The sequence below is a fragment of the Trachemys scripta genome, chromosome 1, assembly GCF_013100865.1.
Source record: "Trachemys scripta elegans isolate TJP31775 chromosome 1, CAS_Tse_1.0, whole genome shotgun sequence".
Lineage (NCBI taxonomy): Eukaryota > Metazoa > Chordata > Testudines > Emydidae > Trachemys > Trachemys scripta.
The window spans coordinates 53,944,704-53,966,956 of NC_048298.1; the positions used below are offsets into that span (position 1 = coordinate 53,944,704).

A 22,253-nucleotide genomic window follows, 5' to 3' on the forward strand; every position below is an offset into this window, starting at 1 on the left:
CTAGATGATCACAAGGTCCCTTCTGGCTTTACAATCTATTAATCTTTTATTTCACTTTCTTGTATTTTCTTATGGTGGCTGTTAGACCAGGAGTTTTCAAACTGGGGGTAGTGACCCCTCCGGGAGTTGCGAGGTTATTATGTGGGGGTCGCGAGCCGTCAGCCTCCACCCCCAAACCCTGCTTCTCCTCCAGCATTTATAATAGAGTTAAATATAAAAAAATGTGTTTTTAATTTATAAGGGGGGGGGGGGTCGCACTCAGAGGCTTGCTGTGTGAAAGGGGTCACCAATGCAGAAGTTTGAGAACCACTGTGTTAGACAATGATTTTTGGAGTAAACCCTTATCCCACCCAAATCATCTTTTTAGAAAAGAAAATAATCTTAAATCTCTCCTGGTTCAAGACACTACTAGAGTGGAGCATTGAATTAAGGAAATTTTACAACTCCTAATTAGACTAATGAATAATTGCCATGTGTCAGGCAGCATGACAAAGCTATAACCACTAGCAAGTCCGCACTGGTCTACTGCTTAAAGATATGGTGACCAGAAACAACACCCCCTTTTATAGGCAATCTATATCACAAAGGCTGGATTAATCATTGAACAAATAAATGGCTTATTCATTGTGAAGACAGTGGTAGATAAAAACTGTTTGAGTTTGAAAATGTTTGATCCTTTTTAGACTAGTAAAAAAGATTTTCTCTTGCATACATACGTAAATAATTATTTTACCTTTTTTAAAAAAATGCTCAAAAGGTTCACAATTTTTTTTAAAAAATTGTGAAATAATCTTACTTCTCCCCAGTTCCCATAGTTCCATCGTGGACAGGGTCCAGAATCACAGTGCCTTGACTCTGGGGGCTTTGTTGCCTCATCACAATGACTAGCACTTATTCCATCCACATCTTGACACACTACAACACGACGTTGGAATCCACCTGCACAAGTACTAGAGCACTAGTAAAACAAAAGGCAAATATACATCTTTGTTAGTTGTGTAAGCACTGCAATGTGCAATATATTGCTTAAATGAATTTGAAAATAAGAAATTTGGAAATTGGCACTGAACTATAAATTAAAAAATATTAAAATATTGCTTTTAAAATAAAAATGTATATTTAAGCTTACCAAATAGGTACTGTACTACAACATCATTTTCAGAAATGTTAAAAAAGAAAACTCTAATGCATGCAGAATGATGAACATAGTAAATACATTTTAGTAGTTTGCTTACTGCTCCCCATGGTCCTGTTCTCCACTGGTTTCCTCCTACAGAAGGATGGCTCCATTGATTTACATTATCTTGTGGGTGATGGCCCCTGTGTATTGGAGGGTAATCTAGTTCTGGAAAATGGCTTGGATGATCATGTATTTTAGGAATATGACGATAAACTGGCAGGCATGGAGGCATGTTACACTCTTGCTCGTTGGAAGGACGGCTTTCGGGATCACAGTAATTCTCATCAATTTGTTGATGGTAGTTGACACAGACAACTTGTCTTTTTGTTATTCCATTATCACATGTAACTGTGCACTGACCAAAAATTAACCCAACACTTGTGATACAACATAACATCAAAAAACAATAACTAAAGATATTCATATTTACTTTTGAAATTAATAAAAGTATAATTAATTTTTTCAGGGCACAGACAGTCTCTTCATACACCTCTACACAGCACTTAGCACAATGAAGACCCAATTCTAATCAGAGCCTTTGGGCACTAACTAATATAAATATGCAACAACAACAATAAAATCAATACTTACGGGTGACCAATTTCCAGCTTGCCACTCTCCACATGAACTAAAACAGTTTGAAATCTCAGGTGGTCTGGGTAAGTGTGTACAGAATGATTCATCAGCAACTCCACCATGAGCATCCCTACAACTCACATAGCGAGCACGGTTCCCTTTTCCACAAGATGCAGAGCACTATGAAGCAGAACAATATATGTTGATCATATTTTATTAGATCAAAAAATCCAAAATTAACTTGCAAACGTAAGCATATTTAGTACTAACATGATTTAATATAGGTTTTAATCCATAAATTAAACACAAAGAGCCAGATTCCAACCTCAATTATACTGATATAAATCCAGAGTAACTCTTCAAGTAACCCAAGATGTGTATTTGTCTCAGCCTGTATCACCTTTCTTGGCCTCTCTCCATGGTGAATAGCTCCCTTTAAGGTGAAGTCTTGGGAGCAACTGCTAGTGGGGAAGCCCTGACAGTGTGGCTCTAATGGAGCTCTGCTTTCGGGGAATGAGGGGTGGAGTACTGCTGGATTGGCCTGACATGCACGGCTCACAGAATGGCTATGGGGTTTGATGTGCAACTTTACCTGTTTCACATGAGTGTACGCGTTAAGATGTAGTCTTCAAAATATATGATTGCATTATCACATAATTATTATTATTATTTTCTACAGTTTAGATGCCTATAGGTAGCATCTTCCTATACTTTTCAATTATTTTATTGAGACTAATTTTATTGACATAACGATAAAGTATATTTAGGGCCTGATTTATAACATCATTACTCTGTTTTTGACACCAGCATAAATCTATTAAGTCCTCCCTGATGTGTTCATATCTCAAAAACTGTCCATAAATTGTGTCAAAGGCATTTTGAGTAGGCATTATCTCAATCCGGTCTCAATTTCAGTACACTTTGCACTACACACATAAATTAGACATGCATGCATGTCTCAGTTATACACCTTATGAACTTACACAAAATATACAGGATCAGTGCATCTTTTCAAATGTTCATATCTCAGATAAATCAAAGCCAATTTTTAACAGAGTACTCAAAGACACTTCTTTTCAATGAAGTTTATTTACATGCAAAATTACAACTTTAACCCCACCACTATTCAACAGTACAGCTGTTTAAACCAGAGGCATCAATAATCCTTTTATAATGGGAAAAATTTATATTTTCACTCTCCCGATGCTTAAAAACTGGTGAATCACTTTTGCACAAACAACCCCCAAAAGTTCATCTTTTCAGACCAAAAGATAAAATTTAAGTTCTAAGCACTGAAAAATGGGACAGAATGGGAACTTTCTAAACTATATAATTACGCCCACTGTAATATATTACATACTGGGGTCCATGATCCATATCTCCACTGAGTCACCTTCCCTATGACAGGAAGCGATGTTGTCCATAATTTTGTGGTTTCTGGACAAGGAGGCATTTCACAGTCCTGTGCAAAAAAGGATAATGTAAACTTTAAAACACATTTTTCAGAACTGCAAAAAGCAAAGCAAATCACCATTATATTATGGTAACACTATTTTTCAGTAATAGTGTTCTCTACTTTTCCATAGCCTTATTCAATGGTGTTTAAAAGAACAGTTTTTACCCCATACTTATTATGGTTTTTCAATATATGTTGTCCACACAGATTCCACTTTTGAGGATAGATTCATAAAGGGACTTAGGGGCCTAAGTACCAGATTTAGGCACCATTAGTATTCTCAAAACCCCCATTCAGCTGCTGCCTAAGTTTTTGCAGTACAAGTTCCCTAAGTGCCTATTTCTCTGCCTTATTGGCATCTGGGTGCCTAAGCCACAGTGTGATCCACGAACTAGGGAAAGATAGGCGCTAACTCATCCATTGGGCTTGATCTGGTAGGCATGCTCACCTAACTCCATACAAAACAGCCAGGAGAAGGAGCTTCATTATAATTTTTAGCCTAGCTGTGAGGGTAATCACACAGGATGTGGGAGACCACCAGCTCAAGTCCACACTCTGCCTGATGAGAAAAGATTTGAATAAGGAGTTGCTACCTCTCAGGTAAGTGCCCTAACCACAAGCCTATGGGATATTCTGGTGCAGGTTTCCTTCAATTCTCCTGCTGAAGCTGTTGCAATTTGGATAAATTATTAAATAGTCATTGGGCCTGAAAGAGAGAAGGAGAATAACTCCATAGCTGGTGGGTAGAGCATTCTCCTGGGAGGTGGGAGACCCAGGATCTAGTCCTCCTGCTCCAATGACTCTTGTGCAGAGGGGAGGGGGAAAACCTATCTCTACGCAGTCCTTAGTCTGCAGATTTTTGTTTTGTTTATTTTGAGCCTATGGGCAAAAACAACTTATTTAAGGCTAATAATGAATTAACAATGAATTAATAATGAAGTAACTAGCAGTAACTACTCCAACCTATAGAACTGTATCAGCTAACTTGCTCAGACGAAGGAAGGCAGACAGGATCTATCTCACAACCATGGGCGATAAGAAGAAACCGAGTATGAGTTGTGGCTGCCCTGTCCTTTATGCCCTCAGCTACAGGGCACAGGCATGGCCTCCGCAGACACTGCTATTCAGAAGAATCTGATCTCCTGTGTATGTAGTGCATCTGCACCAACAGTTGAATCTGTGGGGACAATCACTTGAAGCAACAGTTTTATTTTCACATTTCAATCAATTATTACATGCTTATACATTTGCAAGGCTTGTTTAAGTACTCCTCTTCTGGAGCAGCCTGATCCCCAACAGCAGTCAAATTCACTCGCTGGTTCCTCTTAAATAACTCTTTCGCCAACGTTACAACCAATGGGCCCTGTTTTCTTTGTGTTCCTTGGCTGATGATTGGACTCAGCCCTAGGTGCTTGCTGGTATTCTGGAGCTGTACCGGGTACTTAATATGTGGTTCCTCCACCCAGTAGCTGGATGTACATATGAATACACAACCCCTATGGACTCCAGAACATTTGCATTATATTATTAAAAGGAATCAAAGATCAATTGAGCATAACAAACAAACAAACACTTTATTAGGGGAAAGGATAGGATTAAATTAAAAGAAAGGGAAGGATAGGAATCCAGAATAAAAGGAAAGGGCAGGGAACCAAGTTATACCGGCTTATACAACTAAAATATATTAACCTCAGAGATTCCTCCCTCAAGTAGTCATATCCCCCCTCTATTAACTAAACATGATCAGAATCCCACAACAGAGTCTGCCCCCAGCCTGCATGTGGTCAGCCTATGCATATTGCTCCAGGCACTGAAGCGTTTTAGTATTAATCAAAGGTTCTTTTGACTGTCTGCAAAACTCTGGCCAGTCCCAGGCATGTGCAGGCTAGTCAGGGAGTGGTTGGCTGTCCAGGAATGTCAGTCACACTCCTGCCCTATAATGCCTCTTCTCTTGCTCAGCCTCCACTATCCAGATTTGAAGTACACGATATGAACACTTAGTTTCAGTATAATAATCCCAGCCTCTAGGCTACTGGGAGATACTTCTCGGAAGCCCCCCACCCCCCTGGCAATGAGGCTACATTTATATAATTGGGTTTATTTGAATAAAAAAACAAATAATTGTTTGCTTAAAGTGCATTTGTTTGACTTACTTGACTGTCTCTAGGGCGGGTAGCAGCATTGCACTCTCTGTCATCCTCTAAAATAACTCCATAAGTGCCAGTCACACATTTGACTGCACGCATTTGGTATCCACGTCCACATGTCACAGCACACTGTCAAAGACAAAAATTTTAGTTGTTTCCAATAGTTTAAAACTTGGTCATCATTTTAAAATGTTGATACAATTTCTACTTTTAAACAACAACCATGTAACAAGAACAGGAACATAATAATCTAGAAATATTTTTTTTGCACAGTCCTTTTTTAAATTTAAATTTATTCTCTCTCTAAAAATATTCTCATGATAATTTAACAGGTGGAATAACTTTAATATTGAATAATAATTCTGAATAACTACTGCACAGGAGCTAATTTACATGCTTAATTACCATACCAATAATTGTATTAAACATATCTACGAATGAAAAGTTATACATAACTTGCCATTTTATGCACAATTAGCATTATTTAATCTACTTTCAGGGAACTGCATGTCTAAAACTCTGAAAATCAGACCCTCATTGTACAGCAATTGGCCTGCTCACTTTACTCTGCTTATTAGCCTTCAAAAATGTTTAACAACTATGGTTAATGCAAATACAGAACATTTATTTCCCTGATAACCATCTTTATCCACAATCATGTCCCCTCCAAACATTGCTCAAGTCACAGGAAGTGCCCCTTTCATATCCCACTGGATATCAAACCTCAACCATCCAACCCCAATCTCTCTCTCTAGGACAAAAAAGAAAAACAGCTGTGTTAGAAGAATATGCAAAAACACCCTTTGTGCTTCTTTAATCCTGATAACATCCAGGCTTCAGATTGCTCCAGACATAAATCAGACCAGCCCTCAGGATGCTCCAATTTACACAGGCAGCCAACAGCTCCAGAGGCCACTACAGCACGCAGAGATTGCAAGACACAGGGATGTCTCCTGGTCATTTAAAAGCCACAATGGAGATATGCTACCCCAAGCATACCCCATAGGAATCTTCCAGGGCTGGCTATGCTGGCCTTAGGCAGAGTGACCATACATTGTGGTTTTTCATATAGTGTCCCAAGAAATTACCCCGGGATCATATCAAAACATTTGGGTTTTTATAGCTTCAAAATTTTTGTTTAAGATGCATTGTACACCAAGCAGATTAACTTTCTGTTACTAGGATCAAACAGTCCAGTGAAACAAGCTTCCAGTGTGATAAACATTGTAGGGAATTAAGTGAAAAGTCAAATCAGTGTAGATCAGTGGTGTGCAACCTGCGGCCTGCAGGCTGCACGCAGCCCGTCAGGGTAATCTGCTGGCGGGCCGTGAGACAGTTTGTTTATATTGACCATCTGCAGGCACCGCCTTCCACAGCGCCCAGTGGCTGTGGTTCGCCATTTCCAGCCAATGGGAGCTGTGGGAAGCGGCGCAGATTACACGTGCGGCCCGCGGGCTGCAGGATGCCCACCACTGGTGTAGATGCTATGAAAGCTGTTCTTTTGCTCAAAGTTAATGTTAATGACCCTTCTTCATTATATATGACCCTTCTTCATTTCTTACGTTATCAGAAAAAATCCTGTATTCTAAGAAATATGCACATATTGTTAAGTATCAGAGGGGTAGCCATGTTAGTCTGGATTTGTAAAAGCAGCAAAGAGTCCTGTGGCACCTTATAGACTAACAGACGTATTGGAGCATGAGCTTTCGTGGGTGAATACCCACTTCGCATCCGACGAAGTGGGTATTCACCCACAAAAGCTCATGCTCCAATATGTCTGTTAGTCTGTAAGGTGCCACAGCACATATTGTTGTTAAATCAGAAGTTGGCAGTAAAAATTGCAGTTTATGAGTAGCTGCCAATGCATGGAATTTGGAGTAATGAGGATGGAGAGTTTTGTTTTGTTCTTATTACACGGATTTCTTATTTGGTAAATTGTTGGTGTTGTATCAGAAATGCCAAGTATAGCAATTACGTACATGGAAAAGAAATATTATAAAAGTATTTAATGGATTTTTAGCTCATTTTAATGCAATTTAACAGCTGGAAATGAAGAGAAGCCAGTACTGGTGACAGATCATTAGCAATTGTTCCGCAGACTCCCAGCACTACACTAAATTTGAGGAATTCTGCCTTCGATGGAGAGAGATTAGATAGATTAAAAGTTCTACAGAAGTGAAAAGTATAGATTAAGAATGTGCTTATAGGCCTCTTCTCTGCAAGGTCTGCATCTCACAGGTAAAAGAAATATTATCATATGCTGTCCAGCTCCCTAGATACAAGTTCTCACTGAATATCAGAGACTTCTTCTGAATAACCTGAAAACAATGCTGGCTTGATTATTCAGATGGGACTCCATCAAATTAAGGACCCTTCTTCTGAACTATTTTTCAACTACTTTACTAGAAATATCCCTCTTTCAAATGAATACATCCTATTTTGAAATTTTGCAGTATATCGGATGTATACCAGATATATGCCTTTAGAAACAAAGCACACACTGCTGAATTGTAAATACACTTATTTTAATTAAAATAAATAAGATGAGCATTTTTCCTAAAGATTATATGTTAGATTAAGCAGCTGGAGATTCTTAACAGTCTCATTAGCTTAGCATATATAGTCTTATATTTTAAATCAAGGATGCCCCTAAAAGTGCATATTTGTCTAGAAATGACTAGCTGGACATTTACCACCAATATGACTGCTCTGGGAATTGAATCTACTTTCATTCATTTTGGGTTAGCAACACTTTTTACTCAACACACGTAAAACATGCTGAGGTGTGACAGAATCTTACAACCTTAGCAATTATATTCCAACAGAAAATATTTTAAAACTTTGCTATTGCATGATCATTCAAAAGTTTGGAATAGATGAAAAAAGCAAAAATGCTTATGTACTCACTGATCCCCATGGTCCTACTTGCCAAGATGCACATTCATGAAGTTCACATGATCTTACTGATTCTGGTCTAGAGTTTGGATTACAGAAGTTCTCTCTCAGTTTTTCATCATTCAGGTGACACCATACTTGCCGATGCCTCATTCCCTTCCCACATGTCACAGGACACTACAGAGTGATAACATTACATTTGTCAGCTGATAAAAAGCATGAAATATAAATTTATAAATTCACCTTTTCCAATCATTTGTTGGACTTCAGTTAATATACAGCTAATCACAAAAACATTTTTATAGTTTAATACAACCAATTCTTTATTTTCTTGTTTTCTAACCAGTTCCCAGTTCAAGGATATACCAGTCCAATGATCTATAAACATTTCCCCAGCTATAAAAATGTGAATATAAATTAGAGTTCATTTACTCATTAATATTAAAGTATTATAAAACGTATACTTATCATAAATTATGAAAAAACATATGTCATAACTTCCAGAGTAAACATGCTTAGCCCACTCACAATTCAGAGAAAGCCAGTATAATCTACATGAAAATATAAACAATAATGTGCTTTGCTTGACTTCTTAGTTTGTATTACTTCAGAAAAATTAGTGGTAAGATATTAGATAAAATCCCTGTAAGAACCCTCACAGTCTTCCAATAACATTTCTGGGAAAAACTGAATTACAAGACATCAAGCAAGCTATCTGGAGAGCTTTGCAAAATTCTAGCATTAGAATATGCTATATTTAATTTACAATGAAAATAACTAGTAATACCAAAACTGTGAACATTTAAAAAGTACTGCTTACATTTAAAGTAATTTTAAAAGTAGTATAATAATATCAAAGGAGCCTGAAGTTTTGCGTGATTAGTGTTACCTCACTCCAATCACTAGTAGCCCAGTTTGGACATAAAAACTCATTACAGTTCTGTGTTACAATCCTTGGAAGCTCATGGCATTCTCTATCAGCTAGCCGACGACCAAAGTTGTTCATACAAAAAGCTTCTCTCGTTCTTATGCCTCTCTCACAGCTCCTGGAACACTGTAATATAGAAAAAAGTAAAACAGAGCACAAGAAATGTACTGTAACAAAGACCAATTCAAGCTAAATTAAAAATAGATCTATTTGGCCAAATTCATCCCTGGTGTAACTCTATAGATGTCAAATAAATATCTCAGAGATAAATTTGTTACTTTGCTGTTTAGCTCTATGATATAGTTCATAAACTAACATTAAGGCTGCAATTTTATACCTTATTTTCTATAAAATACATTTAAAACATTATATTAATAGAAAGCAATTTAAATTACAAAATAAAGGACTTCCAAGTTAGGAAATGCCAGATTTAGGATTGCATCCATCCTGTGTATTGAACGATGCAGGGATTCTGTGGAAAAAATAGTATATGATCATGCAATTAAAGACTGTAACATAATGCATATACACAAGGAGGTAGAATTTAGTTGATTGGACAACCTTAATTCTGGCATTTCCTAACTTTCAAGTGCATGACTTTGCCATCTAAATAATTGTCTTTAAACATAATTTTGTGTGTAATTTCCTAAGTATTTTTAAAAAGTGAAAAGTTAAAAAAAATGCTCTTATATATGAGTATAACAACACCCCTGCCACTCTACATCATCAGCAGGGTTTGCATACTGAACGTTCAGCATTGCTATATCACAAACTGTTAGCACTTGAGCTACAAAACTAATTACATTAGCTGGCAGAAGGAGAAGGCTGTTATCCCAGAGGATGAAATAAGTCACTGATGTAATGTGGTAGGTCTTTTTTCCTTCTTGTTTTCTAACCAATGCCCAATTCAAGGCTATACCAGTCCAATGATCCATTAGCATTTCTCCAGCAACAAAAATGTGAATATAAATGAGAGTTCATTTATTCATAATGTTAAGGTATCATTCATACTAAAGGAGTTATTGGAGGAGCCTAGCCCAGGGTAGGTCTAGGGAGTTCTCAGGGGAGGCTGGCCTGGTCTGGCTCTCTCTCGGCTCTCTCTCCAGAGGAAGTGAGCAGCACCTGCCCTCGGGGATGGGGAGGATGGGTTTCTGAAGCCATGTGCTGGGTCCAGAGGGGTTACAGATGAAGATCAGCCCAACTCTTTCCCCACCCCCACTCCCACCTGCACTGGGAGCTGGAGGAGCTCTTGCCCTTTGTAATGCCTAGAGGAGGATCTGATGCTGGGGCTATGTAATATGTTCATGGGGGTATGGATTAGGAAGACTCTAGCACTACAGCTGCTCTGGCAGCTCCCAGTTGTTCCCAATGTAGTTTGTGCTGGTGCTTTGATGATGTGGTCGTGTTCAGTGATTTGGCATCCTGCCAAAATTTTCCTAAAGAATGAAAGCAAGAGAAGCAAAATGGCAATTTTAAAACCATTTATAACTCAACTAAACCGGAATGGAAATGTAACTGGGACAAAGAAAACGCTCTTCTCTCTGCTGAATTTCAAAGGCCAGCATCAAACAATAGAGGTGTTAGAGCTTGTATAAAAAAAGTTTCAATAATCTTTTATAATAGAAAGGGTTAGGAAACCTAAATATAGGGTTTGCTACCAACTCCCCTATAACAACTCAGATTTTCCAAAGGAATTTTTCTTTCAGTTATTTAAATAGAGAAAATCAGAGCAAATTACTACCAGAAAAAAAACACCAAAATCTAGTATGAGCACTAATCAGAAGAACTGCAATTATACAATCACAAGGGTTTGAATTTGTACCTCTGACCATTCTGTGTAGTGCCAGCTTGTTAACAGACAGTCACCATGACAGGGTTCTCTGATTGGTGGTTTCTGCTGATCAGCGCAGTATTTATCATCCACTGGAACACTCAGTCCTTTTGAAACAGAGTACTTCATGCAGTGGATGTCTAAAGACCGATACCCTGGGCCACACCGTGATGTGCACTCACTTTTGCCAATATTATGCCACCTACAAGTATAAACTGTTATATAAAACTAAATATATTTTAAAAAATACAATATAAATGCATTAAACACTTAGATACTATAGTGAGAAATGCAGTATAAAATCGATTCTAGGCAATAGATTAAATAAATTGAAAGTGAACATAAGGATTGAAATTTTCAAAACTGTCATGGGGATTTAAGCGCATATAAACTGAGAGTTTGTCTACACAGCATTTTGGAGCGAGCAGGAGTCAGTCTCCCAGCCCAGTTTGACAGACTCCGGATAGCAGGGCTTGTACTAGTGCTCTCAAAATAGCTGCACAGACAGCGCTTTACACATTGCGGCTCGGGCTGGAGCTCAGGCACTGAAGCCTAGTGGGAAGGAGGGACGTCCGAGCTCGAATCCAGCCAAAGCCACAACGTCAAAGTGCTCTCTATACAGTTATTTTTAGAGCACTAGTATGAGCCCTGCTAGCCCACGTCTATTGACCCAGACTGGGAGGCTCACTCCTGCTTGCTCCAAAATGCTGCATAGACATACCCTGAAAGACTTCTAGACAGTTTTTTAAATTAACAGAACTTGTGTCTAAATCCCCTGGGTGATTTTGAAAATCTCAATGAGTGATTCTAATCCTGCATCCTTTGAATACTGCAACCTGGGCATTTCTGGTGCACCAGCAATAGAAGACTGGGCCCCAAAGGAGTTCCTAGTGAGAATATAATTCTTGCTGAAATTCAGTAAAGATGCTGGGGAGGTGAAATTCACCCCCCTCAACTAAGAACCAAAATAAATACAATAATTCTTCTCTTAGTTTCACAAGTATAAATTCAGAGTGTGACTCCATGCAATCAACTCATTTTCTTTTGTTAAAAAGCTGGAAGCTCACCTGTGTATAATACTTCGTTTAGATCTACAGCTACATAATAGTTAAGTCTTAAAAGAGTCTTTTCATAAAAACATCTTTTTACCTTAATTCACACTCTGTATTGCACTTTTCAGAGACTGCTGGTAGAGGAGGTATATTTTCACATCTTTGGTCAGACACTACCAAGTGATCACTCTTACGTATGCATGTAACTTTTCTTTTACGAAGACCTTGAATAAAACATTTGGAAAAGTTTAAATAGCTAAGAAAAAAGTGGTTTTGATGATTTATTGCCATTTTTGTTTATTTTAAAATTAGCTACATATTTTCTGTAATAAAATATTCAGTTGTGTTTCTCAAAATAATTACACAGAATAGGAAAGCCAACATACATGAGACAAAAAACTCATCTCTCTCTACTTGCCTCCCCAGTAGGGTGACCAGACGTTTCAATTTTATAGGGACAGTCCCAATTTTTGGGTCTTTTTCTTATATTGGCTCCCACCCCCGTCCTGATTTTTCATGCTTGCTGTCTAGTCACCCTACTCCCTAGGAGTCTCACAAGTCATCTCTGGTCCAGCCGACACATCTGGTCACACCCTGAAGCTGGTGTTCAAAAGATGTTGACCAACAAACAAGAATTCCATTTTGTGAGAAAATTTGAAGTTTCAGAATTTATTTTTGTTTCTCATCAGAACCTGAATTTTTTCACAATAAAAAGGGAACAACCTCAGAGAGAAACAGAGAGAGAGAGAGAGAGAGAGATCCCCTTAGCCCAGAATAGCCAATACTCCAGAGGTTAGGGAACTCACCTGAGATATGGGAGATCCAGCTTCAAGACCCTGCTCTAAATCAGGCACAACAGGGACCTGAAGCTGGTTCCCAGGTACCTATCTGGGATTGCTCACTCTCTCCTTTTGACCAAAAATTCCAGCCTGGACCTGAGAAGCCTTCCCAAAGACAGTTTCATTGAAACAGCCACAGTTCCATAAGAAGCTTAGGTTTTGACAAATCTGCATTTTCTGACAAAAATGCTTAGTCAAAAAATTTCCCTATCAGTTCTTATGTTGATGTAGAGGACAACACAATCCAGCTACTGTGTCAGCATCACCTGATTAACGGAGTGGCCAGAGCAATGCTCACTTCCAGGCAACTAGAAATACCCACAATCCTGACTGATCAACCCTATCAAATTCCAAAGCATGTTAAAAAATACAGTACTCCACCTACAGGCAAAGAGTTGACAATCCGGAGAGGTATGATAATTATAGCATGATGACAGCTATCAACACTCTGGCCCCCAAATTGCCAAAAGGCCAAGAGAACTTTTCTTGCTATCTCTGCAGAAGCTGTCAAATCTCACCCAGATGAGGTTTTCAAGGTGGTAAACAGCACCATCAATTCTGACCACCTACAGCCGTGGTCTCAAAGTCCCGGCCCACGGGCCATCTGAGGCCCGAGAGCCTCCCCACTGCAGCCCATGGAAGAGAGACGCATGCAGACACGCTGCCCAATGTCTGCTGCAGGCGCTGCCCCTCCCCCGCAGCTCCCATTGGCTGGGGGAGAGGGACATAGATACCATCATTAGTCACCGGACAGAGTCAGCAATGGAGACAGCATCATTAGTTGCCGGGCAGAGTCAGCCATGGAGGCAGCATCACTTTTTTCCACAATGAATATAAACAAGTCAAAATACCGAACACAACTATCTGATGCATTATTGGCCCACTGGGAGGATTTGAGGACTGGCACTGGCCCTAATGTAAATTGAGTTTGAGACTCCGACCTACAGTAGGGTTACCATATTTTGAGTGTCCAAAAAGAGGACACTCCACGGGGCCCCGGCCCCACCCCCAGCCCCGCCCACGCCCCTGCTTCCCGCAAACATTTGATACGCGGGAAGCCTGAAGCAGGCAGCAGGTAAGCTGGGGTGGGTGCGGGGACGAGGCGCAGCCCAGTCTGGCCCCCCAAACTGAGCAGCTCCCTCTGGCGGCCGGCCCCGACCCCAGCGTCTCCAGCCTGGCTCGGCTCAGGCCCTGGGGTGCCGGCCCCGGGCCAGCCCCCGGCCCGGCCCAGCCCCCGGCCGAGCACCCCCGGCCCAGCACCCCCGGCTCCGGGCCCCGGCCCAGCAGCCCCGGCCCCGGCCCAGCAGCCCAGCACCCCCGGCCCCGCACCGCCGGGCCCGGGCCAGCCCCCGGCCGAGCACCCCCGGCCCCGCACCGCCGGGTCCGGGCCAGCCCCCGGCCAAGCACCCCCAGCCCAGCACCACCGGCCCCGGCCCGGCCCAGCACCCAGCGGCTCCGGCCCCTCCCTATTTTCCTGGACATGTTCGGCTTTTTGGGATTTCCCCCCGGACGGGGATTTGAGGCCCAAAAAGCCGGACATGTCCAGGAAAATCCGGACGTATGGTAACCCTAACCTACAGTCCAAAGCAGAACTTAGCACCAAACACTTCACGAAAAGATCACACACATTCAGGAAGTCTTTTAGGCTTCATGTAGCTAATATCCCTTTACCAGACAGTAAACAGCACTTTTGCTCCTTAAATTCAGCCCATTCACTCCACAACTACAGAACATTCTGAAGGAGACTCAATCAAAAACCTGTGAATCTAATCCAGGCCCTTCCTGGTTGGTGAAAAAGAGTCACAAGCGATATCCCTCCTGACCGAAAAGACCAATGTCCCTTCCTCTTTCAGACATGCAACCGTTCTACCGATAATGAAGAAATCCACCTGGCGGTATATCTGAACTGACTAACTACCATGCCATATCAAAATTTCCACTCTAGACCTAGCATAATCTGAATACAGGCCAGGACATGAAACAGAAACAGCATTAATGGCACTGATGGATTATCTCTTGATGTCAACAGATGGAAGGCAGACATCCAATCTCATACTCCTGAATCTCTACAGCATTCAGTATGATCAATCATGTGAACCTGCTGTCCCACCTAAAAGAGGAAGCAGGAGTCTAGGAGAATGGAATTCCTGGAGGGAATCACCCAAAGGGAAGCAATGAGAAACTGCCTCTCCACCTGTAGAGTGCCATGATTAGGGCTCTGTGTCTGTCATGGAGGTGGAGGAAGTCACGGCGGGAGCAGCTATGGGGCGTGGGGGCACGCCCGGCAGCTGGTGCCGCTGGCCCCGGAGGGGGAGGGGACGGACCCGAGCAGTGGCCCCCCCGGCTAAGATTCAGTCAGAGGTATTTATATTACAAGTCATGGACAGGTCATGGGCCATGAATTTTTGTTTATTGCCCATGACCTATCCATGACTTTTACTAAAAATACTTATGACTAACTCATAGCCTCAGCCATGATATACATCTACACCACAAATTAAAACCCACATTGATGAGTCTCACAGCCCGGTCAATTGACTCAGACTCGTGCTTAACTGTGGGGTTAAAAATAGCAATGTAGACATTCCTGCTTAGGTGAAGAGCCTGGGTTCTGACACACAGCCCTGGTCTACACTACAGGGTTAAGTCGGATTTAGCCGTGTTAGGTCGATTTTACAATGAATGCATCTACACAAGCAATCCCGTTCCGTCGACCTAAAGGGCTCTTAAAATCAATTTCTGTACTCTTCCCCGGCGAGGGGAGTAGCGTTAAAATCAACCTTGCTGGGTCGATTTTGGGATAGTGTGGACGCAAATCAACGTTAATGGCCTCCAGAAGCTATCCCAGAGTGCTCCAATGTGACCGCTCTGGACAGTACTTTTCAACTCCAACTCCAATGTACTAGCCAGGTACACAGGAAAAGCCCCAGGAACTTTTGAATTTCATTTCCTGTTTGGTCAGCGTGGCGAGCTCAGCAGCACAGGTGACCATGCAGTCCTCACAGAATCACAAACGAGCTCCAGCATGGAGCGAACGGGAGACACTGGATCTGATTGCTGTATGGGGAGAAGAATCTGTGCAGGCAGAACTCCGATCACAAAGAAGAAATGCTAATATATATGCCAAAATTGCACAGGGCATGATGGACAGAGGGTACAACAGGGACACACAGCAATGACGCGCGAAAGTCAAGGAGCTCAGGCAAGCCTACCAAAAGACAAATGAGGCAAACGGTCGCTCTGGGTCAGAGCCTCATACATGCTGCTTCAATGATCAGCTGCATAGCTTTCTGGGGGGGAACCTACCACTATCCCACCACTGTCCATGGACACCTGCAAGGGGGGGAGTCTCACAAAACATGGAGAAGGATTTTGTGGAGGAGGAGGAGGAGGAGGAGGAGGAGGAGAAGAAGAATGCTCAGCAGGCAAGCAGTGAATCCATTCTCCCCGGCAGCCAGGACCTTTTCATCACCCTGGAGCCAATACCCTCCCAAGGCAGGATCCACAACCCTGAAGGAGGAGAAGGCCCCTCTGGTGAGTGCACATTTGTAACTACAGTTCAGGGTTTAAAAGCAATAGTGTTTAATGTTTGATTTGCCCTGAAGACTTGGGATGCATTTGAGGCCAGTACCGCTACTGGAAAAGTCTGTTAACGTGTCTGGCAATGACGCGGGAATCCTCCAGGGACATCTCCATGAAGCTCTCCTAGAGGTGCTCTGAAAGCCTTTGCAGAAGGTTTCTGGGGAGGGCTGCCTTATTTCATCCTCCACGGTAGGACACTTTACCACACCAAGCCAGTAGCAAGTAGTCTGGAATCATTGCAGCACAAAGCATGGCAGCGAATGGTCCTGGGTTTTGGTCGCATTCAAACAACATTCGGTCTATATCTTTCTGTGTTGACCTCAGGGAGTGATATCATTCATGGTCACCTGGTTGAAATAGGGGAATTTTTGTAAGGTAACAGTAAAAGGACCCTGTTTATGCTGGACTGTTTGCACTTGGCTAAAAGGGATCATCAATGCATGGAGGCATTCAGTGGCAGAGTCCAGGAAAGCATTAAGTGACTGCGATGAGAAGAGGCAGGATGCAATGCTGAGGCTAATGGGGGAGCAAACGGACATGCTCAGGCATCTGGTGGAGTTGCAGGAAAGCCAACAAGAGCACAGACCGCCGCTGCATCCACTGTACAACCGCCTGCCCTCCTCCCCAAGTTCCATATCCTCCTCACCCAAATGCCCAAGAACGCGGCGGGGGTAGGCTCCGGGGACCCAGCCACTTCACTCCACAGGATGGCCCAAGCAACAGAAGGCTGTCATTCAAACAATTTTGATTTGTAGTGTGGCTACGATAAGCAATGTGGCCTTGTCCTTCACTCCTCCCCCACCCCACCCTACCCCACCTGGGATACTTTATCAGTTATCTCACTTTTTTTTAATTAATAAAGAAAGAATGCATGGTTTCAAAACAATAGTGACTTTATTTCCTTTGCCAGCTGTGATCAAAGCAGGGAGGGTGGTTGGCTTACAGGGAATTAAAAATCAACAAATGGGGCGGGTTTGCATCAAGGAGAAACACACACAACTATCACACTGTAACCTGGCTAGTCATGAAACTGGTTTTCAAAGCCTCTCTGATGCGCAGCGCACCTACCTGTGCTCTTCTAATCGCCCTGGTGTCTGGATGTTCAAAATTGGCAGCCAGGTGATTTGCCTCAACCTCCCACCCTGCCATAAATGTTTCCCCCTTACTCTCTCAGATATTATGGAGTACACAGCAAGCAGTAATAACAATGGAAATATTGGTTGTGCTGAGGTCTAACCTAATCAGCAGACTGCGCCAGTGAGCTTTTAAACATCCAAAGGCGCATTCTACCACCATTCTGCACTTGCTCAGCCTATAGTTGAACTGCTCCTTACTGCTGTCCAGGCTGCCTGTGTATGGCTTCATAAGCCACGGGAGCAAGGGATAGGCTGGGTCTCCAAGGATAACTATTGGCATTTCAACATCCCCAACAGTAATTTTCTGGTCTGGGAAGTAAATCCCTTCTTGCGGCTGCTCAAACAGCCCGGAGTTCCTAAAGATGCGAGCGTCATGCACCTTTCCTGGCCATCCCACTTTGATGTCAGTGAAACGTCCCTTGTGATCCACCAGTGCTTGCAGCACCATTGAGAAGTACCCCTTGCGGTTTATGTACTAGTTGGCAAGGTAGTCCGGTGCCAAGATAGGGATATGCGTTACGTCTATCGCCTCATCGCAGTTAGGGAAACCCATTGCAGCAATGCCATCCACTATGACCTGCACATTTCCCAGAGTCACTACCTTTGATAACAGAACGTCAGTGATTGCACTGGCTACTCGAATCACAGCAGTCCCCACAGTAGATTTGCCCACTCCAAATTGATTCCCGACTGACCGGTAGCAGTCAGGTGTTGCAAGCTTCCACAGTGCTATCGCCACTCACTTCTCAGCTGTCAGGGCAGCTCTCATCTTGGTATTCCTGTGCTTCAGGGTGGGGGAAAGCAACTCACAGAGTTCTGGGAACGTGGCCTTACACATGCGAAAGTTTCGCAGGCACTGGGAATCATCCCATACCTGCAACACTATGCGGTCCCACCAGTCTGTACTTGTTTGCCGGGCCCAGAATCAGCGTTCCGCTGTATCAACCTGCCCCACTGCTGCCAGGATGTCCCAAATGCCACATCCCATGCTTTCAGGAATGTCTGTCTCCATGTCCTCTTCACAATCGTCCTTGTGCTGGTGTCTCCTAGCCAGGTTCTGCACATACTCCAGGATAATGCGTGAGGTGTTTACAATGCTCACAACAGCAGCGGTGAGCTGAGCGGGCTCCATGCTTGCCATGCTATAGTGTCTGCATGGGTAACCCAGGCAAAAAGGTGCAAAATGATTGTCTACAGTTGCTTTCACAGAGGGAGGGAGGAAGGGAGGGGAGAATGACGACATGTACCCCCAAACCACCTGCGACAATGTTTTTGCCCCATCAGGCATTGGGAGCTTAACCCATAATTCCAATGGGCAGCAGAGATTGCAGGAACTGTGGGATAGCTTCCCATAGTGCACCACTCTGTGAGTGGATGCTAGCCACGGTAGTGAGGACGCACTCCGCTGACTTAATGCGCTTAGTGGGACATACACAATCAACTGTATAAAATCAATTTCTAAAAATCGACTTCTATAAAATCGACGTAATCTCGTAGTGTAGACATACCCGCAGTCACAGAGCCTGGGATCCAGCCTAAGCAAGAACAGCTACACTTCTATTTTTAGCTCCACAGCCTGAGCCGCAGCCTGACCTGGCCGCTGAGACTCATTGACACGGGTTTTTCTTTGTAGTGTAGACATACCCAAAGGGATCAATTCTCTCTTTAGTTCGATGCAACATTACACACAGCAGTGAGACATCAAGGATTCAAATGCCATCCATATACAGATGAGACATAGCTTTTTGTTATCCTCTGCAATGTCTATTGTCTGAGCTTCCTGGTTATTCATAACAAGCTTGGATATAAAGCTTAATCCACTATGATAGGTTTCTTTAACTGAAAAATTTTACTGAGCTTTCTCTAACTCTTTAGGAGATTCAGCTAAGGTTTGGAAAACATACAGATGGCTCCTTTTGTTGGCGCTCTGGCTTAGTTCATGTCAAGCAAGAGCACTAGCCGTATCAATCAGATTCTTGTAGGCAAGTGGCTAGTCTTTTATGAGATTATATAATGTAACCATTTTTTGAGTCAAACTGCTTCCATAAATATAGAAATTCAATTATTACTGCTAGAATTATTGTGAAAATGTACAAATAAATAAAAATAAAATAAAATAATAATACTTTTCTCTATATATAAAATTTTAAACTAAATAGAACTAATTAATCCTTTGATGAACCCAATCCACGTTGTCACACTTTTCTGGATGACACATATCTTAAGTGTACCTTAATTTCAAGATCACTCATTTTAATCTCTAAATTTAAATTACCTATAGTTTCATGCAAATTTCACACTTTTACAGTTGAAAATTATTTACATTAGAAATAGAGAATCCAGAATAGAAGATACAGAACTCTATTTACACCAAGGAAATGAATCCCTCGCCATTTGAAGTTTCCTGCATTTATTGGTGTACCTCATTTTCAGGACTTTATCCCAAATTGCGTGCCACATTTGGGCATACACAGGTTGAGATGCATGATGTGACGTGATGTTAAATACTTCTGAATTTACATGTAATAATATGAAATAACATCATAAACAGAATTCTGATTTCAAAAAGAATTCACAATACCTTGGCACATTTTGCTGCACTCTTGCCAGGGACCATATGGATCCCAGAGAAACAGATCACTTCTCTCTTCTATAGGAATACTGAATGAATAACGCACATCAGGATTGTATAAATTCCCTACACATAACACCTTTAAAGATATAAAAATAATACTTTATTTCAATGAATTGACCCATGACTATAAAACTATAAACACTTATTAACTTTACAAACTTATTAAAACATTGAAAATTCACCTGCAAAATTAGCTCTTCTTCTAGTCGATGGGTGCTGTTAATTCGCTCTACAGTGTTGTTTGAACCATTGTACTCAAAAATGGCTCCTTGTATACCAATTTCTTTTTTAGACATGCTTACAACAAAATTTCCGTTCAGGATAAAATTCCCATGAGTATCAGATAATGCTAAAAGTAAAAATTTGGGAATAAACATCTATCCCAATTAAAAGGTATAATAAACAGTACAAATTTGATATTTTGTTTGCATTTAGTTATTCATTATGATAATTGGTATTTTTTTATTTATGACAAACAGTTTTGAAAACATCAGTAAGATGTGATACCATTAGTAACATACTTCTATTCAGGTGCCGTAGGTACTATCTACATCATTAAAATTTACTGTGTTGGGGGACCTCATTACTACAGGGTAATAATACCAGAAATATTTTAAAAATGTTTTGGTCCTGCCAGTATACCTGGGAACAGTTTGTATTCTGAATTGTTCTACAGTCTTGCATTCTACAGGGCTATAGTTCTATTTAGTAATATGGTTAAAATTGGGTAACTCCTAGGCCTTCATTGGCAAGACTGAAATGTGCATTCTGGCATTACATGATCAATTTTAATATTGTAAGATAAGCATAGTTTTCTAAAAGCCTCTTTTCTCCTAGTATTTTTCATCCATGGATAGAATATATGTATAATGTATGTATAGGTAACCATCTGAGCGTGTTCTCTGTGCATGTTTAACATTCTGACAAAGAGCTCTGTGTAAGCTCGAAATCTTGTCTCTTTCACCAACAGAAGTTGGTCCAATAAAAGATATTACCTCAGATACCTTGTCTCTCTAAAATTAATGAAACATTTAACTGCAAAATGTCATAACACAACTGAAAATAAATGTTTTCAGCAACAATTCTACTCTGTCCAAATCTCGTTCTTCCACTTTACATCAAAACAAATAAACTATATACTTCAGATATAACAGAGATCTCATCTTATAAATAAATGGTATGTTTTCAACAAATATGCATTTAAAAAATCCCAGTACTTGCTCTAATTCTTAGTTCACTTATAAATAACATGACCACCACAAATTCATACTGATAAAAACTTTGTAAACACATCATCCATTCTTGTTGCCTCTTTCTGACAAATAAACACAAACACACATTAAGAATAAGAAACAGACTACCAAATCACACTAGGGAACAGGATCACTGCCTCCTTATGCACCTATAATGGGTAGGGAAAATAACTGTGTGATCACAGGGGACTTCAATTTGAGTTACATATTCTGGAGGTCTCATGCTGCCAGTACAAAAACATCCCTGAAATTTCTAATCATCATAGGTGACAATTTTCCTAACTAAAAAAGCGCTGCAGCCAATGCAGGGGATTCTCTATTCAACCTTGTACCAACAGATAAAGATCACAGAACTAAAAATTAATGGTAACATAGGTACAAGTGATCATTACTTGATCACATTTATAATGTGCCAGCATAATAATAATAAGGCCAATTTCACAAAGCTGAAAACAATGATGAGCCAAAGCAGTCGTGAGAAAAAATTTAGTAAGAAAATTTTGAAGGATAATTGGAAATAATTTAAGAACACTTTACTAGATGCCCAAAAAGTCACAGTCTCACAATTGAGGGTCCTGTGGCACCTTTAAGACTAACAGAAGTATTGGGAGCATAAGCTTTCGTGGGTAAGAACCTCACTTCTTCAGATGCAAGAAGTGAAAGTGCATCTGAAGAAGTGAGGTTCTTACCCACGAAAGCTTATGCTCCCAATACTTCTGTTAGTCTTAAAGGTGCCACAGGAC

The 22,253-nt window shown here is 41.2% G+C and overlaps 1 protein-coding gene across 5 annotated transcripts in view; it reads right to left on the reverse strand.

The window, feature by feature from the left end:
• The window catches only part of ADAMTS20 (ADAM metallopeptidase with thrombospondin type 1 motif 20), a 172,546-nt gene that overhangs the window by 56,731 nt on the left and 93,562 nt on the right, over nucleotides 1-22,253 (reverse strand). For 3 of the 5 annotated variants that reach the window (XM_034769790.1, XM_034769780.1, XM_034769819.1), the window contains 11 exons: nucleotides 20,440-20,606; nucleotides 20,204-20,333; nucleotides 12,163-12,289; nucleotides 11,005-11,215; nucleotides 9,144-9,308; nucleotides 8,267-8,431; nucleotides 5,366-5,488; nucleotides 3,117-3,218; nucleotides 1,772-1,936; nucleotides 1,236-1,535; nucleotides 797-958 (listed from right to left, as the gene is read on the reverse strand). In XM_034769790.1, coding sequence (XP_034625681.1) covers nucleotides 797-958; nucleotides 1,236-1,535; nucleotides 1,772-1,936; nucleotides 3,117-3,218; nucleotides 5,366-5,488; nucleotides 8,267-8,431; nucleotides 9,144-9,308; nucleotides 11,005-11,215; nucleotides 12,163-12,289; nucleotides 20,204-20,333; nucleotides 20,440-20,606 — 1,817 coding nt within the window. The remainder of the gene's footprint in view (nucleotides 1-796; nucleotides 959-1,235; nucleotides 1,536-1,771; nucleotides 1,937-3,116; nucleotides 3,219-5,365; nucleotides 5,489-8,266; nucleotides 8,432-9,143; nucleotides 9,309-11,004; nucleotides 11,216-12,162; nucleotides 12,290-20,203; nucleotides 20,334-20,439; nucleotides 20,607-22,253) is intronic. The other 2 variants (XM_034769810.1, XM_034769798.1) reach the window with 2 other exon arrangements.